This window comes from Strix uralensis, chromosome 6 (assembly GCF_047716275.1).
Source record: "Strix uralensis isolate ZFMK-TIS-50842 chromosome 6, bStrUra1, whole genome shotgun sequence".
NCBI classification, from domain to species: Eukaryota; Metazoa; Chordata; class Aves; order Strigiformes; family Strigidae; genus Strix; species Strix uralensis.
Window position 1 is genome coordinate 15,942,916 of NC_133977.1, and position 16,316 is coordinate 15,959,231.

At 51.8% G+C, this 16,316-nt stretch overlaps 3 protein-coding genes across 3 annotated transcripts in view; 2 read left to right on the forward strand and 1 right to left on the reverse strand.

Moving 5' to 3' along the window:
- Positions 1-16,316, forward strand: part of PLEKHM3 (pleckstrin homology domain containing M3) — a 137,190-nt gene that overhangs the window by 119,389 nt on the left and 1,485 nt on the right. The gene's annotated exons all lie outside the window — the stretch shown is intronic.
- FZD5 (frizzled class receptor 5) lies at positions 985-5,117 on the forward strand. The gene has a single exon (XM_074872920.1). The coding sequence runs from the start codon at positions 1,015-1,017 to the stop codon at positions 2,743-2,745; it is 1,731 nt and encodes a 576-aa protein (XP_074729021.1). The 5' UTR covers positions 985-1,014; the 3' UTR covers positions 2,746-5,117.
- Positions 8,981-16,316, reverse strand: part of CCNYL1 (cyclin Y like 1) — a 35,588-nt gene continuing 28,252 nt past the window's right edge. Inside the window, exons 9-10 of the mRNA XM_074872943.1 lie at positions 13,614-13,776; positions 8,981-10,740 (exon numbers count right to left, since the gene is read on the reverse strand). Of these exons, the coding sequence (XP_074729044.1) occupies positions 10,624-10,740; positions 13,614-13,776 (280 nt within the window). The 3' untranslated portion in view covers positions 8,981-10,623. The remainder of the gene's footprint in view (positions 10,741-13,613; positions 13,777-16,316) is intronic.

The following is a 16,316-nucleotide window of genomic DNA, read 5'->3' on the forward strand; positions in this document are numbered from 1 at the left end:
GGCGGCAGCCCGCGTTTCCCGGGGCGCCGGGGAAGGGCCCTCGGCCCCGGGCAGCCTCTCCCGAGAGAGCCGGCCTCGTTCGCTGGCACCGTGCCCCGGCGCCCGCCGGCACGAAGGCGGCTGGCGGAGCCTCTCCCGCGGCTGCCGGGGAGCGGCGGGCCCGGGCCGGCAGCGCGGCTGCCTGCGCCCTGCCAGCGGGGCGGGCGGCGGCGGGGCCGGTTCCCCTTCCCCGCGGAGGCTGGGCTTTCCGGGGGCGGGCGGCGGCAGGAGGCGGCAGCGGGAGATGCTGCCGTGACCCTTGTACCCGGGCTGATGGTCGATTGCCGGAGTAGGGGCAGGACTCCCGCACGCAGCCCCCCGCCCCAGGGCTTCCCCCCTCTGCCCCCATCCCGTTGCGGTGGGGTGAGGCCCCGGACCTCTCCTGCCACCTCCTCTGGCCGCTGCTCCCCTCCCGCTCCGCTCTTCCCGCCGACGAGGGATCCCGGGAGGGGCACGGTGGGCGGGAGGGAAGGAGTCAGGGTCCCTGCAGCAGCAGACAGGGCGCCGGGGGCGGGCGCGGAGCGGTCGGTGGTCGGGCAGCACCGTCACCTTCGCGCTTCGCCGCCTCCCCCCGCGCCGCCGCCGTCCGGGTCGGGGCCGCCGCGTGTGTCCGAGCGCCGGCGGGCGGGGCTCCGCCGGGACGCCTCCAGCAGCCGGGGCCCGGCGGGGGGGTGCCGGGGGGCAGCGCGGTCTCCCGCCGGGGCGGTCGGCCTCGGTGCTGCGGGGCTCGGTGCCGCGGGCGGCCCCCGGGAGCCCCGGCGGGGGCGGGGCCAGCGGCGGGGCGGGGTCCGGAGGCGTTCCCGGGGCGGGGCGAGGGGCGGGGCGCGGGCGCGGCGCGGCGCGGGGGCGCCCGCCCGCCCCAGAGCGCAGGTGGCGGCGGCGGCGGCGGCACGGGCGGTCCCGGCGGGGCCCCGCTCCCGGCGCGGCGGCCGCGGGTGCCCGGGGCATGCGGCGGCGGTAGGACGCGCGGCGGCGATGGGCGGCCGGCGACTGCCGGTGCCGCTGCTGCTGGGGCTGCCGCTGCTGCTGGGGCTGCCGGCGGCGGGGCGCGCCGCCTCCAAGGCGCTGGTGTGCCAGGAGATCACGGTGCCGATGTGCAAGGGCATCGGCTACAACCTCACCTACATGCCCAACCAGTTCAACCACGACACGCAGGACGAGGCCGGGCTGGAGGTGCACCAGTTCTGGCCGCTGGTGGAGATCCAGTGCTCCCCGGACCTGCGCTTCTTCCTCTGCAGCATGTACACCCCCATCTGCCTGCCCGACTACACTAAGCCGCTGCCCCCCTGCCGCTCCGTCTGCGAGCGGGCCAAGGCCGGCTGCTCGCCCATCATGCAGCAGTACGGCTTCGCCTGGCCCGAGAGGATGAGCTGCGACAGCCTGCCGGTGCTGGGGGACACGGAGGTGCTCTGCATGGGGTACAACCGCACGGAAGCCACCACCCTGCCGCCTTTCTTCGGGAAGCCCACGCGCCCGGCCAAGGATGCGGCCAAAAACCTGACGCCGCACGACGGGCAGCGCCCCTCGGGGCTGGACTGCGGCCGGACGTGCAAGTGCAAAGCGCCCCTGATCCCCATCTCCAAGGAGTCCCATCCGCTGTACAACCGCATCAGGACTGGGCAGGTACCCAACTGTGCCATCCCCTGCTACCAGCCCTACTTTACGCAGGATGAGAAGACCTTCGCCACCTTCTGGATCGGCCTCTGGTCCATCCTCTGCTTCCTCTCCACCTCCACCACTGTGGCCACCTTCCTCATCGACATGGAGCGCTTCAAGTACCCCGAGCGCCCCATCATCTTCCTCTCTGCTTGCTACCTCTTCGTCTCTGTGGGCTACATCGTGCGGCTGGTGGCGGGGCATGCCAGTGTGGCTTGCAACCCGGAGCACCACCACATCCACTATGAGACCACGGGCCCTGCCCTCTGCACCATCGTTTTCCTTCTCCTCTACTTCTTTGGCATGGCCAGCTCCATCTGGTGGGTCATCCTGTCCCTCACCTGGTTCCTGGCCGCCGGCATGAAGTGGGGCAACGAGGCTATCGCCAGCTACGCGCAGTACTTCCACCTGGCTGCCTGGCTCATCCCCAGTGCCAAATCCATCGCTGTACTGGCACTCAGCTCTGTGGATGGTGACCCGGTGGCCGGGGTTTGCTACGTGGGCAACCAGAGCCTGGAGAACCTGCGGGGCTTCGTGCTGGCACCGCTGGTGGTTTATCTCTTCACCGGCAGCCTCTTCCTGCTGGCCGGCTTCGTGTCGCTCTTTCGCATCCGTAGCGTGATCAAGCAGGGCGGCACTAAGACTGACAAGCTGGAGAAGCTGATGATCCGCATCGGCATCTTCACCGTGCTCTACACCGTGCCCGCCACCATCGTCATCGCCTGCTACATCTACGAGCAGCACAACCGGGAGGCGTGGGAGCGGGCGCAGAACTGCTCCTGCCCGGGGGACCCCCACCGCCCCAAGCCTGACTACGCCGTCTTCATGCTCAAGTACTTCATGTGCCTTGTGGTGGGCATCACCTCCGGCGTCTGGATCTGGTCTGGCAAGACGCTCGAGTCCTGGAGGCGCTTCACAGCCCGCTGCTGCCGGGCCAGGAAGCCTGCGGGCGCCTCCATGTATGGCGAGGCCAGCCCGGCGCTGGCGGGCAGGACGGTGCTGCCCAGCATGGCCTCCTATCACAAGCAGGTCCCGCTGTCCCACGTGTGACGGGAAGGAGCCTCGGTGACCCCAGCCACAGGGAGGAGAGGGTTGCAAAGACCCTGGGCCACAGAAGAGGGGGTGGCAGCTGGGCCACCCCCAGCATCCTCAGCCCCACCGTGGCAGTGCTGCCCGGGACCGAGCATGTGTGCCCATGGGGCACGGAGCAGCTGCGGCCCCAGGTGGGGCAGGGAGACGTGCTGCCAGCGATATGGGGGCAGAGGGACAGGGAGGCCTGGAGCCTGGCGCCGCTGTGTATGCCCCATTTGGGGTCCCACGCCCTGTTTGGGGTCCTGGGGTGCTGCTGTCTGCGGGCCAGTCAGGTAGCCCTCAGGCACTGATTTGTGTCTCATGACTCTGGGCAGGTCTCGCTGGCGCCGGGGTGAAGGGGGGAGCTGCAGCAGGCAGGGCCGGTGATGGCCCCTGACCCTGGTTGATCTGCTGGCACTGGCACCGAGCCGCTCGCTGGAGCCCTGTGGGGCAGGTGAGGGGGCTGGGGAGAGCTGGCAGTGGGGGCTGCCTCTCTGCCGTGCTGCACCAGCCCCCCGGGGCAGAGCAGGATGGTGCCCCCAGAGCCCCCGGACACAGCTCTGTCTTGCAGAAGAGAGGGCTGGGAGCCCCTGGCACAATGCTGCCACTGGCCCCGCTTGGGCAGCAGCACGCTGAGTGGAGGGAGGGGGCTGCACAGGCTGGGGGCTTTGCAAGCAGTGGTGGTGCAGGAGGAAGGGGCTGCAGAGAGGAACCACCACCTGGCCCTCGAGGTGGGCAGGGACAGGGTCCCAACTGTGCAGTGCAGGTGGGGACCAGGCGACCCCAGAGGTCCCTTCTCCCCCTGGCAAGCGTGTGCCAGCTCTCCCTGGGCAGGGGCTGGGGCCGGTGGGGCTCAGCTCTGTGGCATGGACTCCCAGGTGCTCTGCAATGGGCAGCCAGTTCCACTGCCTGTGGAGCACCGTGGAGCAACCCGCCCTTGGAGAGCCGGGGGCCTGTGCGGGTGACGAGGCTGCCATCCCCGTGCCGGGTTTGCAAGGAGCCGAGGCCCCTTCCTGAGCTGCCGTGTGCCCTGGGCAGGGGTTGATGCTGCTCCGCACCTCTCGCCTCTGCAGCGGGGTGAGTTTCTCGGATCTCCATCGGGCCGTGCGGGTTACCTGGGGTGAGGTAGGCAGCCCCGCGTGCTGCCCACCAGCCCCGTGCCAGCCTGCCGGCTGTGGCACCCCACGCAGCAGCTGAGCAGGGCACCACCAACCCAAAAAGGGGCGTTGCACTTCTGCCGCAGGTAGTGTGTGCATGGGGGGGTTTCTGAGCCAGGTGGCTGGCTGTCTCTCCCAGGGAGCAGCTGAGTTTTCCAGCCAGCCTGCTTCAGCACCGCTTGCTGCTTTATTCAAAGCTGCGCCTCTGCTGGAGACGGTGCTGAGTTTGAGAGTGAGCGGTTAATTTAGGAAAACTCAGCAGAGCGCTCGTACTCCCTTTCCTCCAGCTTCCCAAGCCTTTTTCATTTCCCAGGTCAGGCAGCAGCAGAGCACTGACAGAACTGGTGCCTTGGCATTAAGTGGTGGTGACAGCTGGGTTTCGATAAGTAGAATGATGGCAACGGGGGGGGGGTGGGGGGGGGTGGGGGGTGGGGTGGTGTGTGGGCCCTGCTGTAACTTCACTGAATGCAGCCCACAGCAAGGGCGAGGGGCTCCGGCTGTAGCACAGCTGGCAAGAGGTAGCTGCCTCTGGCTTCAGCCCACTTGTGAAAACACCCGATTTTTTTTTTTTCTTTTCCCCTGCCCTAAGTGGTGATCATGTATGTAACTGCCCAGCCATTACTCAAGTCCTTTTTGCCCTCCTTCAAGCGTGGCACCGTGACCCAGCTGCTCGAGCACTGGAGAACAACTGCTGGCTTTGCTCCCGCGGGACTGCAGGGATTTGATGTTGTTCTCAACACCCTTGGACCACTTCAGTCATGAAGGTTTCCACCTCATTTTAAAACCAAAGCCTGGGAAGTGAGGGGAGGCTCAAGTGGCACATCTACTGATAAAGGTCCTGCCAAGGTGCCGCAGGAGTGTCTCTAGGGCATTCTGGCCAGAGGAGCCAGCGGTGCAGGGGCTGAGGGCTCGGCAGGGACTGCTCTGCCGCACATATCAGCACTCTTGCGACAGAGGGCTCGCTCCCTCCAGCGTGTTGCAGTACTTCATTGCGGACAGAATTGCACCATGTTGTGTTACAAACTGTAAATAGTTGTATTATAGTCTGGTTTGTACATATGGAAGCCGCAGTGACCTTTGATACGGGTTTGGGACAGGTGTGTTCTCGGCAGCAAGGCAGGTCAGGCGCAGAGACGCTGTGGGTAGTCTCGTGTTGTAATCCAGGGCATTAAATGACTTCAACCTGCTCCAATCCACGCCTCGCTGGACTCCTCTCTTTCTTTAGTGCCTTTTGTAGATACAGCTAAACACACATCATGCAATACAATGAACAAAACCGTGTCAAAGGTGGTGTTTTGTTGTTTTTGTTTTTTCCAAAGTGCAACTGACTGTGTAAAGCTTTTTTTTTGTTTTTAAAAAAAGAGAAGTCCAAGATTAGTTACAAACCGTTGCCTATTGAAAAATGCAAGAGCATTTTCAGCTTTGATCTAACAGTAGGTTAATACAATCAACTTGTGTCTGAGCCTGGCTTCTCGGCAACAAGTGGCAGCAGGGGGAAGGAGCTGTTGCCGTCAGCCCTGTAAGCTGTAGCCAATTTACATGTTGGTTTTTGCCTCTTCCGTTACTGATGCTGTTCAATGTTGTTTAAATAACTGTACTATATTTTGTGAAAAGCTGAAGAAATTTTATTCAAAAAGAGAAGTATTGAGATTAGTTATTTATGAGGACAAAAAAAGTGTCTTTCGTTTTCTTTGCTTCTGCTAGAATATTAATTACCGTAAAAACTTAACTGTGGGGGGATGGGGAGGCATGTGCTGGAGGGCTGCGCAGGGCTCTTATCACTAGGGATCGTGGGGGGGGCTGGTGAAGCATGGTGCAGGAACAGCATGTTCTGTGTGCAGGAACCCCATGCAGCACTGCCCTCGGCCCAGGGGATGTCACACACCCGTGCCCCCGCTGCTGGCATGCCGTGGCCCACCGTGTCCCAGCCTGGGTGCAGCAGCCCAGCTCTGCACTGAACTGGCCGTAGGCCTTGGGGGCTGCCGTGCCGGCAGGCTGTGCTGCTGGCTGGTGCCCGTGACCTCGCTGACAGCGTGTTTCCTTGACAGGCCAAGGTCACACCTCGCTGGTAGAAGGGGGTTAACGATCAACTTTTATTGGCGTTCTGCAGTTTGCATAGTATCAGTCCCTCGCCCTGCGATCAGGCCCTGAAGAGGTGCCCTTTGATACTTTTCAGGCCAAGCAGATGACAGCTCTTAGCCAAGCAGGATGCTGTGCCGACTTGAGGGTCCGTGTTGCCATCTGCTGTGCGCTCACTCATGTTGGGAGGAGCACTTTAGGAAGCACAGCAAGGGGTTAAGGCCGGCTCCGTGGTGACTAATGGCGGAGGAGTCTGCTATCTAGTTAGGTGTGTAGGCACACAGCAGGTCCCACTAGATAGGATCTCTTACCTGGAAGCAGCATTCCAGCACCCAGTGATAAACCTGACAGCTGCAGCCTGACTCACCTCAGTGCCAGGTGAGCTGCCCCCCCATGCTCAGGTTCAGGCGAAACGCACTGTCAGGGGCTGAGCCTAGCACACGCATGGCAACTGTTTTGGGGTGTGGAGGAGACGTGCACCAGCTCAGCCTGAGGTTCTCACTGAGGAGCTGCAGACGCCCCACCTGCCTCCCGAAGCAACTCCAGCACCTCACCCGCAGCCTTGTTGCCATCCTCACCTCCCAGGAAGCCGCCGTGTCCTCAGCACCTCAGTCAATAAGAGTTTGGCAGAGCTGCCATCCGCTGCCTACTCTGAGTCACTGTTTCTCGCAGCGAGGGAAGGGCCATTACTGCAGGCAGCCATTTGTGAATCACCTGCAGGACCCTGTTCCTGCGAGCACACAGGTGGTCACACACAGCCCAGCCCAATGCTTGTGCTGCTGCGTTGCTCCCCTGCTCGCTGTCCCCCATTTGGTCAACTTAGGCCACCCTTGAGGCAGTCCCTGGCTTCCTTGGGCTCAAACAGTGGCAAATGCAGTGCAATTTCAGGCTGGGGGGTGTGGGGAATGACAGTGTCTGACAGCATGGGGACCATGTGGCTTCTCAAAAGGTTTTAATATCACAGAGCGAAAGCCAAAGTGGTTGTTTCACCTAAAAAAGGCCTTGTCCACAAAGGCAGCCTGAGACTTTTTTAAACCTATGATGACAAACAAGCCCCTGTTCAGTCAGTTAAATGCTCTTTCCCTAGCTAGGCAACTGGGGCGGGGCAGGGGGGGCAAGTGTTAGAAGGTGCGCTACAGGCACTTTGGCAGCACCCTGTAATTCACTATATATCGTCAAACAACTTCTTTGGTGCAAGTGTAGTTTTCCCAGATAACGTGTGTAATGTGCTGTGGGAAATACCAGCGCAGGAGGGGGGCAGCAGCCTGCCCTGTGCTGAGCTGTGAACACCTCAGCTCACCCTGCCCCACGCACGCCTGCCAACCCCCTGGGCAAGCTCTTGCCTCAATTGCTCTTCTGCCCTCTTCTGCTTGCTCAGGTTATGCTTGACGCCTCTACTCTTATCCAGAAGCGATGGTCTTGACATTTATTCCAGCCCTGAAGTGCCTGTCCTCTTAACTGCCAAACCCACACTGGAGTAGTTCTCATAAAATTCCCTTAGAAACAAAATACACAGTCCCTGTACACAAAGGGAAAGGGCTGCTGAAGCCCAAGGGCAGCACGTAGCCCACACACACATCCACAACTCCCTGCCCCTGCTGACCGCTAACGCATGATGCTCCTGTTGTTCTTGCTGGTGCTCACATTATTCTTGCTGGGCCATAACACAGCTATTGTCTCTGCAAACCATATTTACTGCCAGATGGGGAGTGCTGCCCGGGAACTGAATGCAGGCAGAGGTCACCTCAACATAGATCAAATATTATGCAGCTGTTGGGTACCCTGATCCTGGAGCTGGTGGCTCTTCCCTGGGAGCTCTGTAACACCAGTACTCTATGATTGTAATTTTTCTTCTGCCCTTTTGAGAAAAGTGCTGCTAACATGGAAATAATAGTGAAAGTTACAGGATATCCCCACCCCCCACAGTTCACCTTCCAGCAGAACCACCTAAATGTAATTCTTTCTGAAACACTGTCACTGCTCATCCCTTCAAAAGGGAGCTGTATCGTTTACTTTTCATTTACCTAAGAAATAGACAAGCAGTTTTTCCAGAATCTAACTCTTTTAGGGGGACCAGAATGTTAAACATTAAATGGAATTGATATTTTTCCTCTCTTAAGAAGGTGAGTTGTAGTTGAGCCCTGTTTAGCATCTTCTGAACAGATAAAAATCCTATTGACAACATGCTCTGGGCTACACTACAATAAAACTAAAGCCAGTTAAGGTTCAAAGCAAATTTAAGTTTGAAGCAGCAGTGTCCTGCAGGATCTGTTGCAGAAACAGCCAGCAGCTCAAGTTGTCAGTCACCTGCCATCCAGGCCAGCAGGAAGAGCCTCCATCTCTTTTGGCTAAAAAGGTAAATGACAGCCCCAAGTTTCTGCTGAGCACCTCACAGCCATGTGCCAGCCTCCAGCAAAGTGCATCCAGACCAATTCCACAAAGGCACCTGGCAGTGCTAGGGAAAGAAAAGCTCCTTAGCAGTTGGGTCACGAGTCAATCCAGGAGTTGGTCACTTATAGCTTCCAATTTAGTGCTTCTCAGGGGAGGACTTAAAACATCAAATCACCTCCAGAGAGACAGGCCCTACTTAAAGGCCATTTCAGTGCAAAGAAACTGTCAGGGAGTAGTTATTTGAGCAGCCCAGTTCAATTCTAAATCCAAACGACAGGTGGGAAGAGCCAGGCCACCATGCAAGACACTACCAGGCCTTGAGGTGAAGCAGGCTGCCAGGGGCCTGCCCCACGCTGCCACCAGGCCACTCACAGCTGCCCAGTGGCCCCTGCTGCTGCTCCCCAGACATTCACAAGTCGCTGTGATATGATGAAAGCGAAGGGCTGGTACAAGGAATGGAGGGACCCTGACGCACACCACTGGGTTTTTTCTCTTTTTTCATACTTGAGAGAAGCTGCACAGCACCAAATACTCGTGAGGGGAAATGAAATCAGACAGCTGTACAGAACACTCAATTCACCTTTAAATTTAATTAAAATAGAGTTTATTAGCTTTTCTTTTAATACAAACATGAGAAAGGAAAACCACCTGAAGACGTAGCGTTATTTTCAAAATTGAATTGTGATCGATACCTGAAATGCCAAGTTCCATGGGTTTGGGAGCCAGGGGCTGGCATATCTGCATACTGCAAAAGACTGTATGCATCATTTTAACAGTTGAGTGCAGCCAAACTGATGAGGACACTCAGGCAGCCCCACTCTCAAAGGCACATGGACTTGCTATTCAGTGTGTCTGGGCCTTGGCTAGAAGAGGAAGTGCACAAAACCCGTGCCATTCAGAGGGAGATCTGCTCCTAGGACAAACCACCTAGAATCTGTTTGGATCCAAGAAGGGAAGATATGACAAGCACTTGTAACAGGAAGAGTCTAATAATACTATCCTGTTTAGAGTTCAGTTTCAGACCCTGAAAGTAAGCTCCATTCCAAAGTCTCAGAAAGAGCAAAACCCAAGCCTCTAGAGCAAGATAAAATTCACTTGGGGGAAAAAAAAAAAGGGGGGGGGGGGGGCAGACGGTTATAGAAAGCTTTTTGATAATTCTCAATTGAACATGACATTTTTCAATCTACCTGCTTAGGTAGTCCAGGATTCTCAAATTCATTACTGTCTCACTATGAATGTAAATCCCTCCCAGGAAACAAACACCCAAGGAGAGCCAGATGGATGCACAACATCAGCTTTAGGAACTCCACTGTATATAGCACAAGAGATTTGCAGTAGAACTCAGAGAAGCAGTGCCGCACACACGCCACTCACCACTGGATTGCTACACTGTTTGGGATGGTGATGATGTTTCCAGACCAACTTTCTCATTCAATGCCTCAGAAAAATATACAGATTGCGTCTCTTCCAGAGCAATATAAGTATTAGAAAATGAGAGAAGCACCATAATTCACAAGAAATGCAGCATGGACCCTATACATTTTAACAATACATAAAACCGCATCTCTGCCCCCAGTCAAAACATTCAAAGTCTTTTGACAATCTCTACTGGAGTGAAGTTGTGGGTGCAGAGTTGGAATTCCTTCCTGCTGGGCAGCTTCTTGATTATGAACAGATCACCAATAATAGCAGCTTTTAGTAGCCAAACCAGGGAAAAACTGTCAACACATGTCTATGCTACTGTTTTCAGCTCCAGAGTGGCTTTGTACTTTAGGAGTCCCATGTTTTGTTTTGTTTTTGTTAACACTGCATCGACCTGAAATACAAATGCAGCGAGACTCTGGATGACAGGGGAGACGAGGGAAGAACATTGTAACTATAGTCATGTGGTTAGTGTTTAAATTCTAAAATTTAAAACTACTTATTATTAAAAACCTCAAGAGTTCACAGCTATAGGCCTACATAGTAAGCAAACATCTGTGGGGGAGAGAAGGAGAGAAGTTTGTTTTTGCACCTCTGGATACATTAGGAGGAGGAGAGAGTCGATGTGACAAAGGTCTTGTCTTTTGCACCAAGTGTGCTCCTCAAGCTCTGGGCTCCCTTGGCTACTTTACCCTCCTCTCCTCCTCCTGCTGGAAGACACCATCACCGCTGGCTTGTGTGCGTGGAGTGGTGGCATTCCTCCGGTTCATGTGGACGCTGGTTCACGGTGCTGCACCTTTCTCTCTCCTCAGGAGAGGATGGCATTAGAACGGCGGATACCAACTAAGTTATCAGCACTGAAAGATCGTCTCATAGCAGCTTTTGACAAGTCTTTGTATTTGTCTTCACACAGACGGGAGATAGCCTGGAGACCATGTTTAGATACAAAATGAAAAGTACACATTAGAGAAGTTTGAGCATTTCAAGGAAGCTTTTACAAGTGTAATACTGACAGAGCAGGCACTCTGTAGCAGTGATGCTACTAGCTTTTCTACCTAGAATGAGAGTAAATAAGAACTACTTCGGAGGGAAGATACTAAAGGGGCCTGTCCCCATGCTAACAAGAACCCTCTCCATCAGAAAGTAAGACAAAGAATGTGAGTGGTTTCATATCCAAGTATCTTCAGTCTTTTACCAGTCTCACTGTCTAATGGAAAGCTTGGATCCATTTCAGACTTAGGAGTTTGTGGACATTATGTTCAAAATTGCACCTAGTAGCTAGGTCTGGTACATGCAGCAGCACAAAAATTTTATTTTAACAGTACAGAAATGCACACAGCCATTTCTATGAGAGAAAAGGTTCAAACTGAAAAGATTTCTGCACTCCCTCAGGCACCTTGCCCTTGGCCACTCAGTGCAAGAGAGCCTAGGAAATGAAATTCTACTAGGACGTCCCTTTTGCTTTTACCTTCTCTACCCCTCACCCCTAACATGCTCCTCCCGGGATCACTCATATGATCAGGTTCCTGAAGAGGCCCGAGAAGGGAGGGCAGCCCACTGCTCAATGGCATGGCAATAGGTATGGCACTTTAATACAGCTATTAAATATCAGCACGTGTGGACAACTTAGTATTTAACTGCTTTTTCAGCCATTTATTGGCTTGTCTCTGCTCTACTTATCTAGCTAGTCAAGCAGCCTTTATTCTGGTGCAGCTATTTTAGTAACAGGCCTAATTATTTAAATCCTAATAACACACGGTTGTCCAGAAAACACTGCGTGTCCTCCCCTGCAAGGCCTATTTCTGATTGGAGCTTTCAGGCATTATCAATGCAAATAAATAAGGATACCTTATTTACTAATGACCTTATGTAATAAAAGGCTGAGCTGAATTTCAGTCGTGAACATTTACTTCTATTAATAATTTACCACCTATCACCAGATGAACTTTCACAGTCCTGCGATCAGCTACAAGCCTACACCTTCCCTTTAAGGCAGCACCCATTCAGCACAGCCCAGTGTTCTGGAAGTTCAAAAGGTGAAAAGCACTCTGAGCATGAATAAACTTCTAAGTGTATTTTAAAATAATTATTTACATTTATTTCTGCCGACCTTCTGGAGGCATGCATTTGGCTCAAGAGTGGCATTCTTTGAGACACTGGCTGCATGAGCTCCCAGAGCAAGCCCAGGCTCTCCATCCTGTTTTAATGCTAGCACATCAATCATAAAGCAACCTGTGTTGACATATTTAGCCCCAGTCGCCCATATGGTGTAAATCAGTTTTCAATCCCTGGAATACTAATTCAGTGCTTCATACAGGCTCCTATCAACTGCTCATGTGCTTCTAACTGAAAGGTAGAATTAAAAATTTTAGCAAATGGATTAAATATTTACCACGTTTTGGAATTAAAACCCAAAATATCTTGTAGTACATGCATTAGTAAGTGCATTATGGCAGATCACATACTGTACTGAAAATTACTCTGGTTTTAAATACCAAGCCCCCGAATGCTAGCAAAGAAGAAACAAAACAGGCTCACAATCTGTAAATCATCCACTTATGCCTGGGCACTGAGCAGTTCAGTAAACAATTTCCTGTGGAATATGAACTGCCCTACAACCACATTTACAATTAGTGACAGTGTTAGCTTAAAGTGCAAGTAACAAGGGTGAGACAAAGCAGAAGAGTTGCATTGCTTAATGTTAAATAGAGGAATTCGTTGGCATATCATACCTATCATTCCAAAGGACCAGGAGGGATCACACTTATTCCCGAAGTTCAGCCACTTCTGGGATGAAATAAAAAACCTGGCACTTGGCAGAATTATTGGGGGTGGACAACAGAACAATATAAGCCAAGAATACCGTAGCACACCCCTCTTTGAAAGGGGCTATGGTATCAGTGTACACAGGGCCTGCGGTAACGCCTTTGTTGAAAGGTCAACAAAACAACATGCAGAGTCATCAATTAAACCTGGACAGATGAAAGGTTGCATTGATCCAACAAGAAATTTTGCCTGGGAACCCAGGTAATTTAGATATTTTCAAAATGTCTTGCATATCTCCAGCAACTAGGAAGACTGACTCTGCAAAAATTCAAGTTTTTTTAAAATGAGCCTTCATACCAAAGAAGGCTGCAGGGACTTGTGGAAAGGCAGCCTTTCCCATGGAGCAGAAAGGACCAGTAATCTGTATTTACCCTCCTCTGGACATTCTGAAGGACTCCTAAGAAGTGGCTATTCCAAAAGTTTATCTTAAAGCAAAGTTTCTTTGAGAAGGTGAGGTTCTAAAACTTGAGAAAAGAAACATATTATTTCTGCAGCTGTCCCCAGACAAATGGTTTATTAAAGCATGAGAGCAGTAAGAGTGCTCCCTCTAAATCTAAAAGCAGCTGTGCAGTGGGATGCAGTGGGAAACCTTCAGCTGGTAGTATTTAGAAAGGTCTGAGTGTGACTGTCTCTAGGTGCTTGGAATACAGACTGTGACCAGGGAAGGACAGACAATCCATTACATATGACACTAATCTTTTCAATCTTAAGTAGCCTAGCTGAGCTAGGGTTCCCAAAATAACATCCGTTTTATTTTGCGATCTGCTAGACTTGCGTAATCTCTGTCCCTTCCTTTCCTTAGAATACTAGTTTAGCCTAGGCATGGTTTTAGAAGTGCTAACTGTAGTTATAAAGGGGTTAAATTAGCCTGTAATACACTAATCTAAAAGCTTTTTAGTTTTTCTAACCGCCACTTAACATGATTAGCAACAGATGCTCTTACTACACATACAGACAATCTCAGACCATTACCTCCAGTTTCTGTGCTCTCTCTTTACTGAGAGGCTCCAGCAGAAAGCTCAGGTTATTGTCATCTGCTAGGGAGCGAAGATCGAAGTAGTATTTGGCGTAAACACTGGCAGGAACATTGATATTAAACTGCAGTAGCTCCAAGAAGTGTCTTTCCATCTCGTTCCTAGGAGGCGTAAGGGACAGAAGACAAAGGAAAAAAGATTGTTTTAGCTGGCTGAAAACACTGAAGAGACCTCAAGCTTGTTTTTAAAACCAGCAACTCTGAAACAGTCATTGAGAGCTCTGCATTATTAGTTTCGAGAGACAAGTCATTCACTAGTGCTCAAAACAAGGTGCAGCTTTTGAGTCCTGGCACCTCCGGCTCAGAGAGAAAGGTAGTGCCCTGTCGTGCACTCGCCCGGCTGACTGGGGAGGTTCATTCTTCGGAGTTCCATTAGTGCAGCTGTACAATTCACGCGCCATTCTCACTCTCCTACGGCCCCACACTATAGTGATCAGATGAAAGGAATGATGTATGCTGTTTATTAGCTCTGAAGAACTTGCAGACATTTTCACCAGGCTGATAACAGGAAGGGGGTTTATTGAAGTAGAGGCGGGCTAACAAAAGGAGTAGGCAGATCACCACGGCAACAAATGGATCTATGAAGAGCTGCTGCTATTATCTCACAGAAAAAAAGCCTCTTGAAGCAACATGGATTCATCTCCAATAAATAAATAAATAAGCAGCATTAGGTGGGAGAAGGAATTTTCCCCTCAATAGCATTAGGCAGGATAACAAAGTACTATGTCAAAGGGCACTGTCCAGTTTTCACTCACTCATCTATTTTCACTGGGCAAAATATTTGGAGGAAAGTGGGGAGAGTGCCATGACATGAAAAAGGCCGCTTCAGCTACTGTACTGTGGTCAGCTAGTTCAGAGACGTTCTACAGAGGAAAAACAATGCTTTACAAATTGACCTAAAGAAACTGGTGGTACCCAAACCAAGCAATTCAGTCAGTCCAACACTAACTCAATGATTGTTTCTAGTGGTAGCAGACCTGTCTCAACAGAATTTAGCAGCTGTATAGGCCAACTGTGAATATACCAGAAGGTAAGTTGCACAAATTCAGTACCAAGGCTGTTCTTGCTTTTTGGGAGCTTTTAAAATAGATGTTTTACTTATCAGAGGGGGGAAATTAAATCAAGGAAGGATCCAGGTTGTGTCCTGTATTGGACAGTGGGTCTCAATATGAATAGCAGCTTTGTGCTCGTTTCTAGCATAGTGGACTTGAGTATCATTGAACCTAGTGCCAAAATTAATTTCCTGTTCATATGGTCATAAGCCTATAGAAATGTAAATCAGATAATGTTTTGATGATCAGCTGATCAGAGCTTGATTTACCCTGTGAATAAATGCTCTTCACTGCCCCTTTTGTACTCACTAGGCTAATACATTTTAATTGTGTAAAAATACACTTCTTCATTGGATTAACAAGTCTATTAAGAGTGGTTTAAAACCTGGGAAAGGATAATGCCCATATGTTTCTGTGCCTTATTTACAAATATATGTAGCCAAAAGAATGAACAGCATGTGTCCCCTTACAAGCAATCATAGCAAGATTAGCAGCTGCACAGTTAATTTTTCAGTGATTATGGATTCACTCTCATCAAAGCAAGCAAGTTTTGACAAAGGATGACTTCCAAATATCAATTTAATTTCCTTTGATTTTTTCCACATTAGAAACAAGTACAACAAACCCCCAAAAAATCACCCCCCCAAAACCAAAATACCTTTCAGTAAAAAACCCACCTTTGCTTTGGTCAAATAAGAAAAGGCTTGTGATAGAAAAAAATAAGATGAATACTTTCCCAACATTGAGTAGGAAGAAGCTAAGGCAAATGAACTCACCTGCCAGTCGCGAGGCCTGGATCACGTATCCTTTAACCAAGTTTAACCCACTAGCAGTTTCTGTGAGAGCCAACAGCTCACTGCCAACAGAGCTGTGAGGTGGGGCTGCCAAATAAGTGTCTTCAAGCAGTGAGGAGAGTGTATGTGGTGGGGACAAGGTGCACCTACAGGCGCCTTCAGAAGAGGTGCCTGGCTTGTACATATATACACACGTGCACACACCAATTTGCAAATTGGGTGAACTACACCAGATAGAAACCCTTTTGCCAGTTACAGAGTGGTGTAACTCCCATGCTTGGCTTGCAGTGGCTCAACAAGAGTATCCATCAAATTAGTGAGATCATTCTAGATAGGTAGAGCCAAGAGGAAAATTCACAGGAAGTTCATGAACAAAACTTGCCACCAGTCCTTGTAGACAGGCCTTTACTGCACAGGAATGGCCCACCCAGGGAGCGATACCTGGCACAGTCCTGCCAAGCAATCTTCAGCTGGGGAGCTGCTGGGGTTTTGGGTGGATTTTTTGGCAGCATCACCAACTATCTCCAATGTTAGAATGCAACCATGCCTGAAATCCTTTGCCAATTGTTTTCACTCAGTAACACTTGTATTCAGAATACCTAATACTCACCATCAAGTGACTAGTTTAAAAAAATATTGGAACTACTAAAGCTGACAATTAACTATAGTACCAGCTATTAATTGAAAGTAGACTTATAAACTTAAAGCTCAGTTTTGCCAAGTATTTTAAGCAGTTTTCCAAGGTCCCAGTTATGGTGATGTTATCTAATGTAGGAGCAGTGAAGTCTGCCCAGTT